Source organism: Harpia harpyja, chromosome Z, assembly GCF_026419915.1.
Source record: "Harpia harpyja isolate bHarHar1 chromosome Z, bHarHar1 primary haplotype, whole genome shotgun sequence".
NCBI lineage: Eukaryota > Metazoa > Chordata > Aves > Accipitriformes > Accipitridae > Harpia > Harpia harpyja.
In genome coordinates, this window is record NC_068969.1 from 46,037,894 (window position 1) to 46,061,155 (window position 23,262).

The window sequence follows — 23,262 nt, forward strand, 5'->3', positions numbered from 1 at the left end:
GAGGTTTTTAATTATTATTTACATGGGTAGAGAGAACAGTTCAAAGCTACTTCCAACTGAGCATCTGCTGCCTCTTACATCTATGACAGAAGATGTACAGTATGCATAGTCCAACCAGATCAAGTGGTGTATATACATCAACTTAAACCATAACTGTGCTGCAAGCATTGCTGCACCACAGGTATAAGAATTTTTCTGTTGCTTAGTGATGGGAAGTACCTTCTCAAACAGAAAACTAGTTAGCATCTTTTAGGAAATACAAAGGGATCCAAATAAATATTTAGTGAATCTTAAACTAGTAAAACAAAGTAGCTGCCCTAGGATATACTCCATAAACAAGACAAACTGTTAGGACAATCTTGGTATTAAGTGAACACCAAGCCATAGTGATGAGTATCGAGCTTTATAGCAACCATACCCTAGCAACAGAAGCAACTTTTATCTAAATCACCTACTCAACTTCTTAAAACACAGACCTTTCTCTCCTTCTCCCCTCTTTACTTCCCCCTGTCACCTGTCCCCCACCACAAAAGCAGCAGCTCTCAGGACATGAAGTGCTGGGGCTTTGGAGGGATTGTGAAAAGGGACACAGGAACAAGCCTGGTAACTAACGGTGTATGGAAGTCCCTAAAGTGCAAGTTTTGTAGCAGGGAGATGAGGAATGGCTGCATGAGAACAGAACCAGCTTTCTTTTTAGCCTGAGTACCACAATTTGGGGAAGGAAAAAATGTGGGTGATGTTCACATTGTTACTCCTAGTAGGGCACTGAGCTGGAGATACAGCGCTTGGGGGATGCTAGAGTGTGGGAAGATGTGCATGTTTGTGAGGTAGCAAACAGGAGTCAGCCACTACTGCAGAAAGAGAGAAGAGAGCTCTGAAGCTGAAATGCTTGAGAAATTGCCACAGCAATTTAGTCTTCATGCAGGTTTCAATGGATAACAAAGGAACCTTTTTCTTCAAATGGCACAGGAAAAGCCACATCTCTTCATTAACTGACTGAATGGTGTTAAAAGGCACAAAAAAGGACTAGGCTTACCTCTTTGTGATACCAGCACATGTGAACAAATTCAGTTCGGTAGAGACACAGTGGCACATAATCACAGTAAATTAGATCTTTTATTGCTTCAAAGCAGAAACAAATATATAATTTATGTGCATTTGTGTATGTAGGCATAATAAACACAATCCTCAGGAGAAAAGCATGAACCACTATCCCTTTTAAAAAGTTCAGGTTTTAATTAAATTTCAAAACAAGCAGGGAAGTTGTAGAAAATAATGTAGCATAAACAATTTTTTATCTAATGTAACAATTGAGAAGAAAACCCTTAGTCTTAAAATAATTTTTGCACCTTTTGAAGTCACTTGAAAAGTTTCCTTTTTATTTCAAGAAAAACTAATAAAAGAGTAATTTATTGGTAGTATGGTAACACCATCTTCCAGCTGGAATTCCAATGGAGTTACGAGGCAATGAAACTAAAATCTTGAAGAAAAATAAATTTATGTTTGTTCTGAGCGTCTCTTCACTTTTAATTTGAAAACTTTCTAAACAAAAGGTGTGTGTGTGGGGGTGTTCTTGTTTTGAAAGTTTTCTAGCTTTGTCTTTTTTCTTAAACTTTGTTGTACAGATTATGAAAATATGGAGACTTAACAATGCCCACCTTCGTAAAATTTTTACATGTGTTCAAAAGCCTGCTATCCAAGTCACCAGTTCCCCAAAGCATGACATAGTGGCACATGGAAAGCAGATTTCATTTTGGTAGCAATATTTGGAAATACAAAGTGGACAGGGACAAAGGACCAAACATTAGAAGTAAACACGTTCCTTTTTTTTAATCAATATCTTGTTAGACTGGTTGGTTTCACTCATTAATCTTTTGGTAAGTGAAAAATGAAACAGATTGACTATTACAGCAAAAAATAAAATTGCAAAGTAAACTCATTCTAATGAAATTGCTTGCAAAGAGTGCTACTTCATCACACACAACTTCCGTCAAAAGAGCTTGGACTTCAGAGTACCCATTTCTTTCAGGTCATGTATTTAGAGATAAATTCTGAATCCAAAAGACCTGAAAAAACCTTTCTAAACTCTTCCTCTTACACTATGTATATTTTTAAAGCCATGTAAGTTCCACCAAAAAAAAGTAAAAAAAAGTATTTTGTGTTTAATAGCTTTGAACAAATCTGAAATTGAACTTCATGTGACTGCTGTGTTGCATCTAAATGATCACTGTATTATAGCTGAGATGGGACATACAAAAAAACCAAAAAATGAAATGCCTGGAGGTTTGCAATGAATTGTTTTTCATTTCTTCAGCAACTGCTGCATAGTGATTGATCTAGTATCGTACAACACAGGAAATTAGCAATTAAAGGCTTCCATGCATCCAGCATTACATCCTACAAATCCTGTTAACCACAGGAGCAAAATTAGAAGAACAAGATGAAGCAACAAAAGTAAAAAGTGCTTATTGTAAGCTGTGTGGAATTTGTCCTTTGCTGAAAAACATGAAAACTCTGCAGAGATTGCATGCACAAGAGTATTTAATGTCGGATTATAACTCAATTAAGACAACTATTTCTCTGATCCTGTAATTCTAAGGCATTTTGCAGATGTCTGTGAATCCCAGGCTGCAATACAAATTTCTTTCTGTTCTCCATAACATAAACTCACATGTTATGAAAAGACTCATTTAGTCTTCTGTCTAGGAAAATAATCTTCACAACGTAGGTTGAAAGATGTTCTACTGTTCTAGATGAATCTAAAATAAGGTAAACTAAATTAAGATATACAACATTAAATGTGAACATTGTTCATATATGTAAATACGGCATTAACAATCAAGCCTAACTGATACCCTTGTTTCCTTAAGGAATGCTTGGACCATGTCCCTGGGCACAGGGGAAACAGATTCCCAGCCCAGCACGAGCCATGCCAACCCCAGAACTGGAGGCAGTGTCACACACAAGGCTGTGCACGCAAGTTGCACAAGATTGCAACTTCAGCCTCCAAGCTAGCCTGGAGATTGCTGCGCTGTGCTTCACTACAGGAATAAACATGTCCTTTTCTCTGTTCCAATGTGAACAAAAGTGCATCTACACTATCATTAATCATCTGACACTGTTTTGCTTCAGATTTGTCAAAACTAATTCAGGTTTGCTGAATTTAGCGACAGATACGGGATTTATCTAGACTGGAAGAAGAGAAAAAGGTTACATAAACTTTGCTAACATATCCAGACAAATTAAATTGTTAATCCATGCCTAAACAAAAGGTCACTATTAGCTCTAAAATTTCTTAGCTAATCTCTGACCTAATTTTGACCTCTTGTTAATTGCAGAAATGCTTTCAGTTAATATATTGGTTAGCTGTGTTTACACCCTCCACTTCTGTAGTTTCTTGCCTTGCAGCTCATAAATTAAAGACAAAATATCTTTTTCTAAGTCTAATTAGTACCCAGTTAGCTCCATGTTGTTACCTACAGTGGAACCAATAGTAAAGACAAATATTACACATTTTCATCTGTGTCATGTAGGAGGCATTTATGAACATGAAGAAAGGAACACCAAAAACTTTATTTCATTTTTTTTTCCTCCAGATCATAAAATATTACTTTACAAAGCTTGTAAAAGTACCCAATTCTTCAACTTCTATTAATTCCCATTAGAAAGAGGTACAGTTATATCACTACTAGAAGAGAAGAACTAATTAAAGAACACATGCAAACCTAATGGATCTGCAATCATCTTAGTAGGTTGTATCCAGACATAATCATTTCTCATTGCATCATACTTCTTACAGAGATGTTTACACTGGGTTTGTTTAATTCCTTTAGTATCATAACGATTGCATATCAGGGTATGGCGTATCAACATCCATAAAATGTCCCCTTCTGTGAAAGAGTAGTTTTTGTTGAAGTAAAAGTGAAGCACCTGAGTTATAATTCCAAAAATAATTTCTCTACATTCACTTTTTTTTTTTTTAAGTCAGAAGTGTTCAGGTTCTGGTAAAAACATATGTGGGCTTAATTTAAAAATTAAGCCTGAGAGACAAACTAAACCCGACTGCATTGTAAAATGTATATAAATTTATGATAAGGAATTCTAATAATGTAAGAAATAAAAAACTCAAATTAAAAAAGAACTATACAAATAGCATGCCTTATGTTCATTTGAACTAAGTAATATAAGGAATTACAGTTTGAAAACCTACTGTAATCAGATACTGAAGTTATAATGCTCAGCAGAAATTCAATATACTTCTAAATGCTGAAGCCTTACTATTCCATCACATTCATATTCCATGTCTTTTTGTACTGATAAAAGCTTCTCCAAAGTAAATTTATCCAGTCATATTGAGGATCATACTTGTCACCCAAGAGATAACATAACTCTAAATTATGCTCAGAGTTTTCTTCTTCTTTTCTACAGGAAATGAGAATGATCTTCTACCATCTGAACAAAGGCACGTGGCCTACTGCAAAAATGAAAAAGTTTGTCCATTACTGTTTGTCACATTGGTAGATAAACTCTTGCTTATGAATGGCCTAAAAGTTGTTTTATTACAGTACAGTCAACTGTTTGGATCAAATCCAGATTCATATTCATTTGCTAGCTGCAAATAAATCCCACTGTACTGTCAGTACAGTTTTCTTATATTTTAACATTATTCACCAAAAGCTCCATTCTTCTGAGTTTGCGCTTATTCTTTGGCATTGGCTTGTCATATAAACCATTTTTGAGAAGATGCTCCTTGCTGTGATGGATCTGGGCACCATGCTGAAGCTGGAAAGAGCATAAAGCTTGAAGTGGACGGAGTATAGTCTGCAGAAAGATGAAGGGGTGGGGGGAGACAAAAAAGCCAACTTTTTAGTAAACTATTTTAGAGACATCAATTATTACAGGTTTTGTATTCAAGGACTATTTAAAAATGCTGATAAAATATAATTTGGATGATAAATGCTGATAAAATATAACCTTTGGAGACAGAGGGCACAGCTGAATAAGACATGTACTAAAAAGAAGCCACATAGTAGACATATATCCACCTACCTGCTGTCATCCCTTACTCCTTCCCTGGACCCACTCAATCCTGACTTCAGTCCCAGCTACATTACTCTAACTTATGACTTTAACTTGACCTTAGCAATGGACTACAATCAATTACTGTGGCTCAGCCAACAAGCTGTAATAAAATAAGTAACAATAACTAAGCTGTTTGTGCTTGCATCATGAAAATACCTTAAGGCAGCGTTTTAGAAAGAGAGGAGGGACTCATGATCAAGGCAGCTGGACTGCTATCCTGGAGACTGGACTGTATCCCTGCTTCTGCCCAGCAATATTATGTAGGACTAATGAAGCCACACAAAAAAAATTTATCTCAAGTGGTTCCTAACTGTATGTTCTTCATTTTCTGGTTGCCTGACTCAGTATCATGGGGCTTCATGTGCAGATGTGTAAAGCAGTCACAAATGTAACTGCAGTCAGCAGGAGATGAGTTTCTACCAATTAAAATGTGACTCTTCCAAGCACACAGGAAAATGAAGTGACTTACATTAGGCATGAAACTAAGTGCCCAACTTTAACTTCCATGGCTTTCAACTTCAATTCACCATCTTATATGCTCAGAATAGCACTCATTTAATGCAGAGAGGGTATAAAAAAAGTGCACGAATGTTTATGAAGCTCTTGGCTATTGCAACATTTATAGAAGCACCTTTGAGAAACTGATAATTTTGCCTTTGAAAAGTAGGCTGGGCCAGTTCTGAGTGGTAGGGATGAAACAGAATACAGGAATGTCAGTTGTAGACACTAACAAAACATTCACCCTGGACCTGAATGAGACAGAAGTCCTAATGAAGGAAAAATATGCCAATGTTGTTCTAGCACACCAAAGGAAAAAGTAAATATACAAAACCCACTTTAATTTCAGTATTTCTAATTTTTCATAGATTTAACTTCTACAATAAATAATTACATTCTTTTAGCATAAAAGCATATGGTAGCCACACTGTCATAAAAGATATACAAGTTTCTAGAAAAGTTTCTTTACATAGAGTTCCAATTTCTGAGCCATATTTTCTTGTGTGGCCACACACTTTGTCCCAGTCTGGTTCTAAATGCAATTGATTTAATGTTGAGGTGACTCTCTAGTGTCACACAGGCAGACACAGGGGTGCCATACTCTACATCATGACAATTGCAGAAGCAATTTTTGACCTGGGAACCTTTTTTAGCAGGCAGAGGTCAAGTACCAAAATATTCATTATCTGATGGAGAGGGATAGGAGCACCCCAGGGTGGACACTAGAATGTAGTGAATACATGGATAAGTTTTAAATCTCTTTCACAGAGCCTTCTGTACTACATTCTGGGCACACAATCAGATTGCAGACCTGGGTCTATGGTGCAAAACTACTCATAGGTCTTTTTCAAAAAGCTTATTAAATTTGTATTACTAATGTCAGCAACAAAAGATTAAGAAGGACATTATCTTAATAACCTCTTCCATCACAGACCAGTGGGATCACAACTTGCAAGGAAAAGGCTAATGCCCAATTAGTATTCTTTGACCTAGGATAAACTTAAACTCAAGACTGTTAAGTCCCAAATTCCTCCGATGACACTTAAGAGTTGTGAGCTGGCTGGTAGGAAGACATAACCCATGGGTTGCATTCCATGGCTGCAGGAGGTCAGTGGGGCAGGCTTACAAAAGCATTTGATCTTCGAGCTAGCTGTAAGGGGGTATTCAGATCGTCTCTGCCATCTAGTTTTTGCAGTAAGCAACTTACTACTTTCCATGCAGTAATATACTCAATTGCCTGTCTCAAACTGGATCAGTTTTGGGGTTTTTGAGAGTCGAAGATCACCCTGCTGTGCTTTGACTTCAGGGGATCATTTAAAAATACTGACCTATTAAAAAAAGATAATGGTTATTTGATTCCAGTAAATATCCTGAGACCAACATACACTAAAAAGAAAATTAATCCTACCTGACTGATAACTAAATGAAACTTTTTAGAGTCTAGCACCAGTTACTCTCAATGACATTTGTCAGCCCAGTAACTTTAAATTCAGATATTAACTGAAGAAGTAAACCATAAATTTAAAGGTAGTTAAATAATTTAATATCCTACATAAGAGAGATAGAAACTTTACTGATACTAATCTCCAAATTTTCTTAAGTTTCTCATACCTTGGAAATATTTTTCCTTTTTAACAAGTTATTTCTAAAGGTATTTTACAAATTCCCAACAGCCTCAACCGATAGTACCTGAAGTAATACTATTCCCCATTATTAGAATATGAAGAGACTGGTGAAAATATCTGAATGTTTCTATGACAATTTTGTTCTCAACGAAAGTAAATAAACATTCTAAGGTGTGTATACATATATACCACCTCCTAACATCTATTAGAGGATGTACAATTTAAAATTAATAAACTCTCCTGACTTTAAGTGGTTTCAGGTTTTATCTACCATTAGGAAAAAGCACAAGAAAGTCAATGGCACAAAGCGTTCAAGACCCAGCACAAAAATTTCATTCCAAACACTGCTTGCTACATTATTCAGTACCAATGAATCACTAAGCAACTAAATAATCATCAAGTTTTTCTGGCTTCATGAAAATTAGACATCAGAGTAATTATAGGCTGTAACCTCTGCCAAGGTTACTAATATCTTCCTTTGTTACAAAATACTAATCATACTTTAGAGTGAGTATAAATTCCGTTACATGAGTGCAACATGTAAATTCTATACATTACAGCACATTAGCATGTGTTGGTCTCGGAATATTTACTGGAGTCAAATAACCATTATCTTTTTTTAAAAGATCAGTATTTTTAAATGATTCTCTGAAGTCAAAGCACAGCAGCGTAATCTTTGACTCTCAAAAACCCAAAAGCTAATCCAGTTTGACACAGGCAATTGAGTATATTACTGCATGGAAAGTAGTAAGTTGCTTACTGCAAAAACTAGATGGCAGAGACGATCTGAATACCCCCTTACAGCTAGCTCGAAGATCAAATGCTTTTGTAAGCCTGTCCCACAGCTAACAGTTAACTGTTAATTACAGTTATCTAACATAGTACATAAAACAAAGTAGTTTTCAATACACTATAGTTAAGAAATACCCAAAAGAAAACTGTTTAAAAAAAAAAAAAATCAATCTAGCGTGTTACGTTTGTACAATTTAGTATATTACATGTGCCTGGTACGCAGTCTATGTTTTGAAATTTTGCAATAAGAAATGTCAAGTGAACTTACAAGAACATCACAGGAAGAGATAACTACAACAGTGCATCTCTGCACTATTTGCCCTGCAACATACACAGTAGTACTTCTATTTGTTTTGGGCTAAATCCCCAACTGTCATCTCTACAGATTTTTATTCTGTATTGTGGCAAGCATGTATTTGGTGCCTTATAAACCAACCGTTTTAAAAAAGTAATGTACAGGTGAAGAGAACCTGATTCACTCCATCATATTTTGATTCACTCCATCATATTTAGAACTGCAGGGGAAAGTGTGCAAGAAAGTAGTACAAGATGAGAGAATGTGATGGGAAAGAAGAAGGAGGTAGAAGGAAAGAAGGAACTGGAAGACTAGGACTGCTGAGTTAAAAATGCATAAAAGGTACAAAAGAGAAACAGTGAACAGAAAAGATAAATGGAAAAAAGAGGGAAAACCAAAAGGGAGATTGAGTAAAAACTACAGGAAAAATCTTAAATCCTGAGACAAATGAACCTGAAGACTGCATAGTGAAAACTTGTAGAAGTGGAAGTGCCAGGGGAAAGCACTAGACAACTAAAGAAAAGGAAGAGAAAAAAAAAATAAACAAGGAAAAAAGAGGAATTGAGGAGATGGGTTGAGAAGGTAGCAGTTGTTTTCAATAACCAATCTATTACTCCATACACAAATGGGCTACCACAGTAAAAATGGTCTGCAAGATAAGTAGTCTGCATTCAGCCTTGATGGACCTTGCAGCACCAAATACAATCTGTTACAGGACATGATCTGACCCTAACTGGTACTTTAAACATCATCAAAGCAAGATTTTTAGCCCTGAATCTTGCCCAGGTTTACCTTCAGACAACTCTTTGTGGTAAAAGAGCCAATCTAACTCCATTATGGGATAGAACAAAAACCACCATACTAGAATTTAACATACTCAAAAGAGGAATAGCAAAACAATCATTCAAGACCTTTGTACCTAACAAGTTCCCTCAGCAATCTGACAGCAATGTTGTATAAAGAATAGGAAAACTATAGAGACTTTTGGAACATGACAGGAAAGAGTCACAGTTATCTGAACATGCTAGAGTTAATAAACATCTGAAGAAAAATAGTTTCTATCGGTACATTCTTGGTTTAGTTTGCGATGCAACAAAACCCTTACAATGCCATTAAGATTTTGAATGTCAAATGTGACATTAATAGCTAAGTACCTTTGCAGCCCTTCTACTATTCATAAAAGAAAAACTCAGATGTTTAAAACTACGTACCTCTTGTATACTCTTATTTTTTTCCATGATACTAAGAGCAACAGCTGCACATTCAAGTGTAGACAGACAGGTGTTTGTTGGCTGAGTACGAATTACATATTGACTTGAAATGTTGGGTTTTAACTGCACCTGAAAAATAGCACACTCTACTAAAATAAACAGGTCAGTATAGCAAACAAAATACTTCCTTCCTACACTAAGCAAAACACAGGCCCTTCCCCTCTGTGGTCACCTTCTTTCCATTTTGCTGTTTTGTCTCCCAGTAGCCAATGACTTTACGTTACTGTTAAGTATAATACTATAATACCTGTGAGTTGCCATCAGAGACATGAACAGCTCATTTGTTACTGTACAAACACATAAAAAAAATACAATTGTTTGTTTAGAGAAAGACTGGGTGAAATTTTAGCAACCAATTTCAGTTGCCATAGATATCCTATACAAAAATAAAATTATTCACCTATGCCTGTTTTATTGTACACTCTGAATACACACACGGTCCCATACAATAAACAATGACTGTATAGTCACTGACACTATTTACCTTGGTTAAATATTATTTGTCAAGTTCTGCATGAAAGACTTTTAGAAACTACATTTACTCATATAACATACTAGGGCACTGATTAGAACTATTTGCTTACCTAAATCATGTTTGAAAATGATCTGTTGGTTCTGCCTCAAGTGATAACCACTCTATACTATCACACAAGTTAAAGGTTTTTAAGAAAAAGAAATTTAATTCAACCACTACACTGCCTGTTTTATCAGCTCCAAAAGCTTTTACTGAGTTTATAAACAGTGGTTGAAACATCAAAGAATTTACAATATTATATGTTGTGTCAAAATTCAGATATTATTCCTTTATTCCTAAAATTTCCATCTCCACATATGTTTAAAATATAATTTGCCAAACAAGTCAATGTTTTAGCAACGTTGTCACTATTCTTAACCAAAAATTATAAGTTCCTTTTCCAAAAAATTGTACTAAAGTACCATAAACCCTAAGGAGTTATTATAAAAGAGCAAGGCAATTTTCTTTTTTTTTATCTTATCCCAACAATTGTCTTTTATTTTTCCTTCTTCTCAAAAAAATGAGTGATTGTTCCCTATGGCCACCACAATATTGCTCCCATTCTTTGTGCCAGACGTTTTTCAGCATTCCTCACTTCATTCAGTATTTTCCCTCTTCGCTTTTCCCATTTTTGCTTTTACTTGTAATGCTTCATTTTCCTTCATCTCTTTTACATGCAAAGACCCATTCTCAGCAGTTCAAGGTATCTCATTCATAAAAGAGAAACTCCAAGCTGCTGAAGAAACCTGAATGAATAAGATCAAATTCCAATGGTTTACCTGATCCCAATGTAATGGGAATTAAAAATAAATAAATAAAAAGAAGGTGACAAGAGAAGAAGAGAGCCATTCTGGAAAGGACAAATAAGTTAGCTATAAAAGCTCAATATACTCAAATATAGGAAAAGACAGAAGAATGTACCTTTGTGAGAGAAGGTCCTAACTTGTTTATCAAAGGGAACTTTTTTTTTTTTTTAATGCTAGTCTTCTTATTGGGTAGGCTTGAAGGACCAAAACATGCACATTTCAGAATGTTTTAAAAGTTTCCAGCAAGGATTGTTTAGATAGTTTAGAGAGATCACTTTCAACAGCCAAAGAATACACAGTTGGTTTGCAAAATTGAGAAGCTGAACTCATGTTAGTTGTGTAAAAAATACAGCATACTAACATTATGATTTTTGGATTATATAAAAATACATTTGTATTCTTTCTACAACTGTAATATTGGAAATGTCATTTTAATTAAATAATTTTAAAATCACATATTCCAAAATCTATTTTGTACCCTTGAGTGAAGATCGATGCTTTTGCCATTTTAAAGCTGCTTACTATAATAATTACCTGGAAGGCATTGTATTTTTAATCAGGTTATACAATTACCAACTGTTAATTAAACTGAAAATGCACCAGTGGTCTCAAAGCACATATAAATGTATCTTTCCTGAACTTACTTACTATTCTTAGATATTTGAAAGTAATGGTTACAGGTGATAACATAGAGAGTTATTTCCTGCAAAATCAATGGTCATCCCCACTTAAAACTCTTTTTCATTTTCCGCACCTATTCAGCATATTTCTGCAAATGAATTGGCACAATATATGACAAATTACTCCATGAATGCCTATTACTTACTACAAAGTCGAACCTAATATTTTATATTTAAAGCCAAGATAGTTGAAGTAGTTTATTACTCCATGTCTGCAAACTCACTGTCTTTAGTCTCTAGCTCTGTACTCTTGACTGTCGAAAGAAAAGATTTTATACCTAGCACTTCATTAGCAGATTATGCTTGCTGTTACACTATACTGGAAGCCTATCATACAATCTTTAATTTATAGTCATACTGTAGAATTTTTATGTACCATATGAAAGATGTTAACAGTTACTTGGATATTCAACAGCAAATTCTGTCCATATGCTGGGGAATAGATCCAGGGCAGATTTAAGAATGAAGGTAGTGGATACATACTAGCCTTTATCAACTACCTTCTTCAATTTGATATTGAAAAATTAAAAGAGAGTGAATTGATTTAGGGGAGAAAATGTAGAATTTGGACATCTGTGTATGTAATGAAATGCAAAAGAAAATTAAAATGAAATTAATATTTTCATTTGTTGTTCCTCAAGGTTTGCTTAGTTTTATGCTCCCTTTACTGGGACCATGTATGGATATCCATCACGACAGAGTAGGAAGGTTAGTTATTTCAAGTATACAGAGATCCATGCTGGAGGAAGCTTTAGGTCCCTACTTAGAAATTCCTAGATAGGTATTAAAAACCAGGGTAAACTCAGGCCATTGTTTCTCCAGCATGTATCCTGAGCAGCAGAGCAGGCACATATCCACACTTTTCCTCAACAGCTGACAGCCACACTCTTCACAAAGTCTTTCTACAGAGGTTGAAACCACCTCATGGACTACCTGCAGGCACACTGGCTTCCCCCTATTCAACATGGGCAACAGTGCCTTAAGGCTTTTTTTTTTTGTAAGAGCTAGGAATAGTTTTGTCTGCTGGTTTCTATACTTCATTTCTTGAGTCTCATGCTGAAAAACTCCTAAGATCATCAGCATTCCAGAGAAGGGAAAATTATTCATGATTGCAAGACAACTTCTGTGGAAGAAAATCTGCCTGCACTCTGCCTTACACTGTGGAGCCGAGAAGTGTAAGGGCAGCTCTCAAACAGCTGACAATGTACGAAAGGGCAACTTTCTATTTCTAACAGCAACATCAGCAGCAACCAAATTTCTTCTTTCCTGGGAAGAGTCAGAGAGGATGGAAACAAGTGGTCCCCATCCATTTTTCTGAAAAATTACATTCACTGGGATGAGACATAAATACCACAGAGAGAGAACACAGTGGTGGAGATCAGGGGAAGAATACCTGACCAGGACAACTCCCTGGTACAGTTTGTCCCATGCATTTTACCCTACTCTTTACTCCAGAGCAGCACAGTATCTAAATAAGCGACCCTCAGTCACCTGAAATACCGTTAGGGTAGCCTTTGTCTATCACAAATTGGATAGACTCACCGAACGACTGATTGTCAATCAGAAACTAGGTACACTCACTGAATGAATAAAACACACAATGAAGAGCTCCACCAACTTAGAGCATAAACCGAATGGTGAGACAAAACCAAAACAACATAGAAACCAAACCGAATTCATATAGTTAATACATATTTCAGACATGGGAAGAATATCTTCTTGAAAAAAATTGCCTAGATATATGAAATATTTACTGTTCTCAAACATGACTGGGTAGGAGGATGACTTCTCTCATTTTCAGCCAGCCTTGCCTTTTGTGGAGTTACTAGTTTCAGGTAGGGTATTGCAACAGTCTCATCAAAGCTTCTGCACTACCTAGATGTATTAATTCTTTGTCTGTCACCTGCATGTATCAAATCCAGCTGAACAAGCTTAATTCAAAGTTATGGAAATGTTCCTCCACAGTTAATGTAAACACAGTCAGATTATCTACCCCTTACATTACACGTCAAAAACTCAGAATGGGTATACATAAATACCCTATTTAAGTACATTTCAAAACAATAATCATGATATTTTATAACCACTTGTGCATAAAATGATAAACATACAATTTACTTTTTTTTTTTTTAGCTGTCAAAGCAATTTGCAAATCATATGCACACTTTGGAATAACTTCAGTAACTAAAAAAATACAGCAATGTCAAGTTGAAAAAACAGCAGCCTATTTAACACCACTCACCAAAATAAACAACAGTATAAGACAGAAGATGAAAACTATTGCAACCAATTCAAACTAGAGAGAGGAATTTAGATAAGCTGAATGCAATTATTCACTGGAATGTAGCCAAAACACTGAAATTAGCATACCTATTCTCTTTATAAGTGCAAGGGAGTTCGGGGGCTTAGTTTCCAAGCCATCAGAAGCAGGAAGCAACACATACAATCAAGTTTCGTTTCTATGTGTAACTCAAGACCCAGGATTTCCAAAAGCCTGAATGTCAGCAATTCTCACAAACTGTTACATTAACTTAATAACACTGGCTTCTCTGCCACCGCATCACCCTCTTAGCAAATGCTACAGCCTTTGAGTATTTACAAAGGATTTGAACCACAGTAAAAATAGTAACCCTTCAGTATTTCTCAGGTCTGAGTTCCTCTTCTTCCAAGGCCCTCTTTGGAGATCCCCCAGGCAAGTCACAACCCAGCTGATCCTGGGTTCCATTCAGAACTGATGGAAGCAAAAGTGTTGCCTTGATGGGGTCAAAGACCTGCTGTTTGAAATTTTAAAAATTTAAGTCAGTAAAGACAGGCAACTGATTTCTGTTCTTATTTTAAATATTAGGACTGGAGCTCTTGCAGAAAACTCCAAGCGCTATCCTCAGTCCTCTCCTTACTGTCAATATCCTTATCTTTTTACCTTTTCTGTGATGATTTCTTCACCATTACTCGTACTAGCTTTACTCTCCAAACAGAATCCAGCATTATGCAAAATTGTATCTGGAAAACAGTGCATCCCCAAGAGCACAGAAAGACTGCAAAGTTAGTACACCTTTCTCACAGGGCACACTCAACAATTCTTGTTTTTTTCTGTCCTGTTTTCTGCAATTAGACTACAGGCACCTCAAAACAGGCAGAGGAACAACATATCCTTCTGTGGCTTCTGTGAAGAACCTAGTACTTTAAGTTCCCCTCCTCTTTTACTTATATTGATAGTGTCCTCATAAAATCTGAATTTCTGTTTGGGAATTAATTTGCTCAACTCTCAGAGAATGAAGTAAGCAAGTACCGTCCTGCTTAACACAGGCCGTAGTTATTGTTCATATGTACCGTTACTGTAATAAATATCTTCCAGAAAAAATACCATAAGCCACTTTTTTTAAAAGGAATTCAAAAGGCACAAAATAAACCAGAAAGAGTACAACCACATCATGCCATCTCACCCATCATTCTAGAAACTAAGAAAAAAATGCTTTTAAGGTGCTGAAGAGGAAGAGCATTCCATGTGTGCTACTGCACAACCAACCTCAGACAGAAAAGGTAAGCAGGCATGGGAAAGATCTTTTACTCAGTATTCAGTTAGCACAAGCACCTTTTAACTGTAAGCCAAAACAAACTATTTTCTGTATCTTATAGAAATTTCATGCAGTTAAATAAAATTACCTTTGTGACAGAGAAGATAGCCTGAGTAAATTTAGTCTCAGTATGCTACTGAAATTTAAATCAAGAATATAAATAAGTTATTTTGTTCAAAAGCTTGGCTTTAATTTAAAGTGACATCTTAAGAGCACTTTGTTTCTAAGTACTGGAGGGAATAACTGCCATGCAACTGTCACAAATGGATAGCCTGAAAAAGTACATAGATGTCACAAAAACCCCTGTTCACTTTGCATGGTTTTTGATTGAAAATTTAGGCATATCCATGACATTCCTGTGTATCTTCCACGTAAAATGGTGAAACAAGTTATAGATTATATTGTGACTTTCAGGTAAACTTGAATAAATTTGTTCAATTTCTACAAAATTACAAGATATTTTGCACATTGCCTTTGACAATTTCCAATGAACCCCAAAACATTTCTCTTGGGGTATCCCACAAACCCTTCCTCTCAGGCAATTCATGGTGTCAGGTTAGACTCCAGAGTCTTATCACTACAACAAGCCTCAGAATATCTCACTACTGCTGTGATGGGAACTGCAGCAAATACATAATATTCCATCTTTGCAAGAGAAGCACAACTGCTTCTGCTGAACAATGGCTGTGTATAGGTTTTACCTACTTACGCTCCTTTCAGCCTGTGCAGAAAAATCTGAATTCAGAGTTGCAATTCAGATTAGTTCTTTCACAGGTCAAAACCAGAAGCCTTCATACACCCTTACAAAACACACCTGTGTAACAGCAGTGCCCAGAATTTCTTTCATCATACGTAGTTAATGTATGAAAATACATTAAACTTCTATGCACTTTCAAGAATGACCTTTCTTTGCTTCTGGAACCAAAACAATTTAAGAACCAGATTTTATTGCTGTGGGGTATCACATGCTAAAGATAAATGGTCCAGAAGAAATCAGTAGAGCTACTAGCTGAACGACTTAATGCTCATCATCTGAATATAATCCTACACGATGTCTCTTGTTCCACGACTATGTCAAATGACAATTCTTTTAAAAATATCACCTCTGTGTTTCATGATGTCTCCTTCCTGTTACTGTATAAACAAGTCTGAAAGAAAATAAATATCCAGTAATTTGGTATATAGAAAAATATTTGAGAATGCCATAAGTACATTCTGGGAAAAAATAATTTTAGTGTTTTACAATATTCTGACATTTCTTTTAAAATAACTTTTTAATGAGGATAACTCAGACTGTACAGAGTATTTCTCTACTGTGTTCCTTGCTTTCATTTTTAGACATAGTTGGTTGACAGGAAGAGAAATTAAATTGCAAAAGGAATGTGTCCTTCACAGACAGAGATTCTTACATCACATTCCCACAGAAAATTTGGGGGGGGGAATGGGACAATAGAAGAAATTTTCCAAAACTCCCCACAAGTATATGCACTTTTTGCACCTAACCCCTGCCAAAGTTTAAGTTTTTAGAGTGCTCCTACAGTGCTGCAGCCAAATTTGTTCAATAGAGATTATTTCCCAAGAGCTGGGCAAGGAAGCAATGAACATAAAAAGGAAATGCTGCCTTTAAAAAGTAAATCAGAATAAACGCAAAGCTCTTATGATCGTACAAGACAACATTACATTTCCCACATGTAAAAAACTGTGGCAAATGAACCAGGGCAGAAAAAAACACTGTAAACAAAAAACTTTACCAATAGCATCATTTATCTGCTGAAGACAAGTTTCTCACACAGCAAGCTTCCCACTTCGTAATTTAGCTTGTGTAAAGACTGGAGAATTTGATACATAAACATGAAACTTCCATTTATTAAATAGTTGAAAGAATTGCAAGCCAAATACCTACTTAAGTTAAAAAATAGCAACTAAAATAGATACCTCACTTTTCTAAATATATCTGTAATCTAATCTATATGTCAATATTGATCACCTTTACACATGATACTGTATGAAGTTAAGGTAAAGTTCAGGTTCCAAAGCACAATTTTTCTTGCAGGAGAACCTGGTAATTCAAAATACTTAGTACCATGTATGCAGACTGTTTTGAGAAAGTCCAACAACTACGTCATAATTCCTTAGGCTACATATTTCTCTCTTTAATGCACTATGAAATCAAAGACCTACACAAAAACATGGAACAGTTTGCAGTGGTCTCCTTAGCACTTCATTTGCTTTATAAAACTATTTACAACAGGCCCTTCCTCTGCCTATGCAATCACTACTGAATTGTTTCCACCAGGAATCTGTCATTACAGTTTTTTAAGAACTCAAATTTTTAGAGTCTTCTCAAAGATGCTAAGAGAATTCAACAGTTTAGCACTTGTCACATCTTGCAAAGTCAAATAAAATTGTCTCTGATTTAGATTGTCAAATAAGGTAGTGTAAACACCTGCAAACTTTAGAAGTATCACCAAAGTAAACAATGTTTTGGAAGTTATTTCAGGTGCCCATCTGCATACTTTGAATCCTTAATGTTACATACAATACGGAAGGGGTAAAATTACGGAATCACAAAGTTTCAACTCATTTCCCACGATGTTTGTCATCACTTACACAACGCATGGAAAATGTAAAGCATGAAATAAGTGTCCACCCCAAAAGAAGTTTGGAAAATAAACCTATGCCTACCTGAGAACCTCTTTTTTCAAAGAAGAAAACAGGATATTCTGGCCTATGCTTAATAAATAAGATGTAAACAGTAAGTAAATATTAAAAAAAAGAAGTAATCTTTTCAGTATTGCTGCTCTGCGGAAAGTAAATATCTAACTTACTAGATAAGTAACACGAATTTTTACATTAATGAAAATCTTCATCAGTAGAAGTTATCTAAACCTGCATTTTCTAAGGTGTCAAGACTAGGCTGCTGATGGTGACAGATAAGTATCAGTCTGCAGTGCTGGAAGGAGATTGAAAGTTTGTATGCATGTCTCCTGCTTCCCTGGAAGACAAGACATTGGACTTGATGTCAGGAAATAAGCTGAGCTCACTAAATCATAGTGCAAAATTAAATAAGCCACCTTCCTTCTCTGAGCTCCAAGGTCTCTATCTGTAAGATGGTATTTACCCAATGATGTAAAGCACTTTGAAGACTGAGGGACTGGATGATGGAGAAGTCGGAGACAAATCAGAAACAGTAAGTGCTGTTACTGGAGATAAGAAGAGCATCTTCCTTCTGCTATTTCTGTGCGATATATTTCTAAAAAAGCTATGGATATGGCAAGGAGAAAAAAGTAAACTTGAATTATGCCAATCTTTCTTACATATAGGGATAAAAGAAAATCAAGGTTCCCTTAACTATTTCCCCTGTGTTTCTTGTACGAAAATTTACAAGCACAAAAAGCACTACAAAAAAACCCAGGCCACCTTACTATCCTCAAAGAAAGCAAAACAGTATGGTCTTCAGTTAAAATAGATAACTGAGATAAAGTGCAAGTGCAGACAAGCTGTAGTTCTAATCTAAAAGTAATAGTTCAAATTCCTGTAAAATAAGGCAGCCTGAGGCTGACCCAAATGGCTTACATAAAATTAAGAGCTAACAGACCGTGAATTGTAAGGAAAGGAAAGTCCTTACAGCTAAGGTAAAACAGAAGATAGGACTGACCCAGTAATATTTGGACTATACATTTTGCACAAATAATTGAAATAACATCTGGTTATGGTCTCAGGTTCTGAAACTGCAGGTTTTTACGTATAACTAAGGAATGAAATACCTTAATAATGCCACTATGTAATGTAAAAATAATTAAGTCCAAGTCATACAAGGCATGCTTGGCAGTTCATGAAATGACTACGCATTTTTAGTCAATTTCCACGCATTGTAATTTTTTGAATTTAGAGAAAGAAAGATCCAGAAATTATTTCTGGTAATACCTCTCTTGCTCTTCTTACATTTAAAAAATGAATGTCAGGCAACAGATCAATATTTCATGGAGCACAATTCATTTAATAATTAATACAACAGGAAAGTGCTGAAAGTAAATGCAGTCAGTGAGCAGAGTACAGATCTAGAGAACAGGGTCATGAAATGAAGGAAGAAAATTTAATTACATGTATTGTCACAGCCATTTAACTTTAATTACTTGCAAATATCAGAAAATTTAAAAGGAAAATTAAATACCTCAGTATCAAAAAATAGCATCAATGCAATAACATTGTTCTTTGGAATCTACTAATTACTTTTGCTTTCTCTGATTTCTTTTTTTCTTATTATATGTGAATAGTAAGTAAGCACTTCCTTGGATACAGAAAAAGCCGTGGAAGAAGCTCCGGAGAAGAACTTTGGCAAGGGCACAAGGGAACATGTAAAGAAAGACTAAAAGGAGGAAGAAGCCTTCAATTAATCTAGTTATTTGAAAGCAAGCTCAATCAAAATGAAAAATATTTCTAGTTTCCATTTTACAAAGTGTTCATATCCCATGAGAACTTCAGCATGGGTACAATGGTACAAAACCTGCAATTGCTCCTGAATTGTTCTAGCAGCAGGATATTCAGATAGTCAGCAAAGAGTTTGACAATAATTATGAAAGAAATGGCAAAGAAATAGATTAAAAGCCAAGTTTCCGCCCAAGACTAAAAATAGCATACTCTTCTGACATCTGGCAAATTACCTGAGACCTTTCAGTCACAAAGAAAATGTCACTGTATTAAGAGGTAATAAATACGTACTTATGACCAGAAAAATGTCAAAGTGGACCAATGTCATTTAAATTAACCTAAATGTCAGAAGAACAGACTCCTGTTGATTGCTTAGCATCATATCTCAACTGTGCATGAAGTCCTGACCCAAAGCAATGCCCATTTCTCTCCTTCTGATCTCCATCTTCTCAAACAGCAATTTCTGCCAGTCCTAGCACAAAACACTTTGTTCTTTAGGGTCCAAAATATTCTTTTGAATGTTTCAGTTGTAATGAGACAGCAGCTAAAACCTGAACACATCAAACATTTCAGAATATATAGTAGATTTTAATTATTATCTTTGTCTTTCAAGTTATACACCAGAAGATATGAGCTACTTACTTAATGAAAACAAGTTTTCTCGCTACATCAAAAATTAAACAATTTTAAAAAGCCAACATAACTCACAAACAAAAATTTGCTGTCAAAGCTCGCAAAGACTTCTACAGCCTACAGATAAGTGGGCTTTCCCGTGGGATTATTAGTAAAATCACCACTGTCACATTCATATAGATAGAAAACATTTATAACAAGTCAGTGAAAACTAGGTATTTTTCTTCTGTTAGTAGGAGGATGCATGGCTGAATGCATACCACTTTCTGGGACCTCCATTATGACAGCCTTCCCCGCTGCAACTGTTGTTGGCTGGCCTTTGTTGCCTTGGGTTCTGATTCGCCTCCTGCCCATCTGCACCACTTATTCATGACCATACCTCTTTCCCTTGAAGAATTAAGCTGGGCATTGTCCATTTACTTGCGGTCTATGGCAAAATTTGGTATTTAATCTCTCTCATGCAAATTGGAAACTGTGACAAAGGAAAACAGAGATAGGAAAACAGAAAGATAAAAGAGAGGATAAAAGGGGACTGTAATAAAACGTATTTACTACTTGGCACCATTTATTATTTGGTCCTCATATATTCACTTGCCTAAGTCCCATAACTGTGGAGGATGAAAGACTGTATTTTTCTCTGCATCTCCTCAGCTTACTGAATAGGAGATTTTATAAAAATCATTCAGAGACCAAACATCGGAAAAGGAATAAGCTAAGATACAGCCAGAGGATAATACTGATTCTTGCTATTTTCCTTGCTTTTCTGTTCTGCATGTTTTCTGTATGCAGATGACTGGATGTTTTTATATTTCTATTTTTACATTAAATGTAATCCTCTCTCAAGGTGTTCAGACAGTTGCCTATACATCTTAAACTGTATTATACTCATGTCTGTGAACACTAACTGTATTAGAAATAAGTTTTTAACCTCCTCTAGAAGGAATTTATCTATATGGAAGATTACATTTTAGAATAGCTGCTTGTCCCAGCAAAGAAATTCTTCTGATTTTTGCACATGCTTTCAGAAACAGACTGCTACTCCTTCTTTAAACCTCTACGCTTGAAAATGGCAAATCACCAAATAAAGTTTTACTATCTAAACATACCAGAGGACTAGACCACAAAAAAACACTTTCTGTTAAAAAGCACATCAATGTAACTATTCACACACCTTTAACCATTACGGTTTGTCTATCAACTCATTCATAACTTTACCTATCATTAATCATTACTGGAAAAATAACAGAATTAATTTCAGCTTCTGCTCAGCTATGCATGCTGCCAGTTTTGTATTGGTAATTCCAGCATTGCTGCAAGTTGAACTGCTGGCAGAAGACCCTACTGCCAACTACAATTCAAAGTCCTGCACCTATTGACACTTTCGCATTTTATCCTATCTGCCTTAAACCAGATGGCATTTTATCACTTCCTGTCTAGCATTTAATCCCTCGTCTTTCCCCATTGGGTTTCTCCTACCTAGTAACTCCCGTGGCGCCACTAGAATTGAAAAGCAGGTGGATCTCTTAAAGGAACAGCTTTTTTAACTTTTTATTCTCTTTTAAACAAAAAGAGTGGCAAGAGTATGTTGAGCCAGCTTGTTTGAACAAAGATCCCTCACCTTGCTTTCCCTACTCCAAGTGCAGTGCCTTCATTTCTTACTGCTGATACAGTGCTCAGTAAGGTCCTGCCAATAGTTTGAGCATCCCTTCACTGACTCCTACAGAAGAAGGATGAGAATGCTCTTCCAAAGAGTCCCTATGATGGCAGCATTTCAAGCAAGCTGCTTGGTAAGACTTACTCTCAGACACCCCTAAGCATCTGTGAACACATGCTCACCCAGCAGAGGCAGCACAGAAACCATGAAGTCAATCCATTACGTGCTATTCACCTTGCACAGCATGAAGTTTTGACATGACCAACAAGGTAAATTGGCAAAGAATTCTTAAAGCAGATGTTGATGTGACTGACTCTGGTGAAAGATCAAAACTCTGGAAATTCAGGCAGCAGTTTGTGTTGACAACTGCCCAAGCATATTACAAGATGGTCAGTGAACAATGGGAAAGAAACAGAAATGCACAAGTGTTTCATAAATATTTCATCACACTGTCTTCCAAATTGTAACATACGGATTTGGGCCGCATTTCTCAGAAGCTGAGAATAAGGAAAAGTTCCCCCTGCCTGATACATTGCCAAAATTCTCTTTCATTGACTGGAGTTCAAGATAGCATATAACCTTGACATTGCAAATTTCTAGGGCCTTTTTAGAAGACAGCACGTCAACTATAAACTGGTAGTAACACTTCTAATTAACTGGTTTATGAGGTCAAACGCCATAGCTTCCTGTCATTGGTAACACCTTTTGTAAACCTCTCCTGTCTATTGAAGACAATGAAGTATTTGGGGGGGGGGGGGGCATTGAGTACTATGGTATTTTAAATTACCAGTAAGCATTCTTACAACATGATTACATTGTTTGCAAATTGAAGCATGTTCAGTGAACTGTGAGCGTCTTATGCATGGGATGAGAACGTTACACAAAGGTCAGACAGAAGAAAGTAAATAAACTCAGCAGGAATGATCCGTTTATAAATGCAGTGCTAACTCAGAATATTTGTGTGGTACCTTGAAACTTTGCAGCTTATTGCCACAAACGAGTTCATAAACAAATCGTCGTGAAGGTCTCGGCTCAAAACCATTATGTTAATGCAAATGTGCAATCTATTTTAATAGCATTATGATGATGCATTTTACCACAGGATTCCTAAGATCTCATATAAATATGAGTAACTGGCTGTAAAAAAAGAGGTTTAAAAAAGAAAGCATATGGTAGCATTTACCTCACCTACTAGTAGGTCACATTTTTTTCTAGTTCATTTAACAGTTCATTTCAAGCCCATAAAACTGTGTAACAAAGAATACTTAATTCAATTGGAAAAATGGGGAAAATTGAATTTAAGAGAATGTTTAATTACTCTGGGAAGAATTTGGCTAGGATGCCTGAGCTAACAGCCCATCACTTATGGGAAGACATCATAAAAAGCTTGTGGGGGTTTTTTTGTT

The 23,262-nt window shown here is 35.9% G+C and overlaps 1 protein-coding gene across 3 annotated transcripts in view; it reads right to left on the reverse strand.

The window, feature by feature from the left end:
• Positions 1 to 1,097: 1,097 nt before the first annotated feature.
• The window catches only part of DTWD2 (DTW domain containing 2), a 97,883-nt gene continuing 75,718 nt past the window's right edge, over positions 1,098 to 23,262 (reverse strand). For 2 of the 3 annotated variants that reach the window (XM_052777039.1, XM_052777038.1), the window contains 2 exons: positions 9,504 to 9,632; positions 1,098 to 4,821 (listed from right to left, as the gene is read on the reverse strand). In XM_052777039.1, coding sequence (XP_052632999.1) covers positions 4,651 to 4,821; positions 9,504 to 9,632 — 300 coding nt within the window. In that variant the 3' untranslated portion in view covers positions 1,098 to 4,650. The remainder of the gene's footprint in view (positions 4,822 to 9,503; positions 9,633 to 23,262) is intronic. The other variant, XM_052777040.1, reaches the window with a different exon arrangement.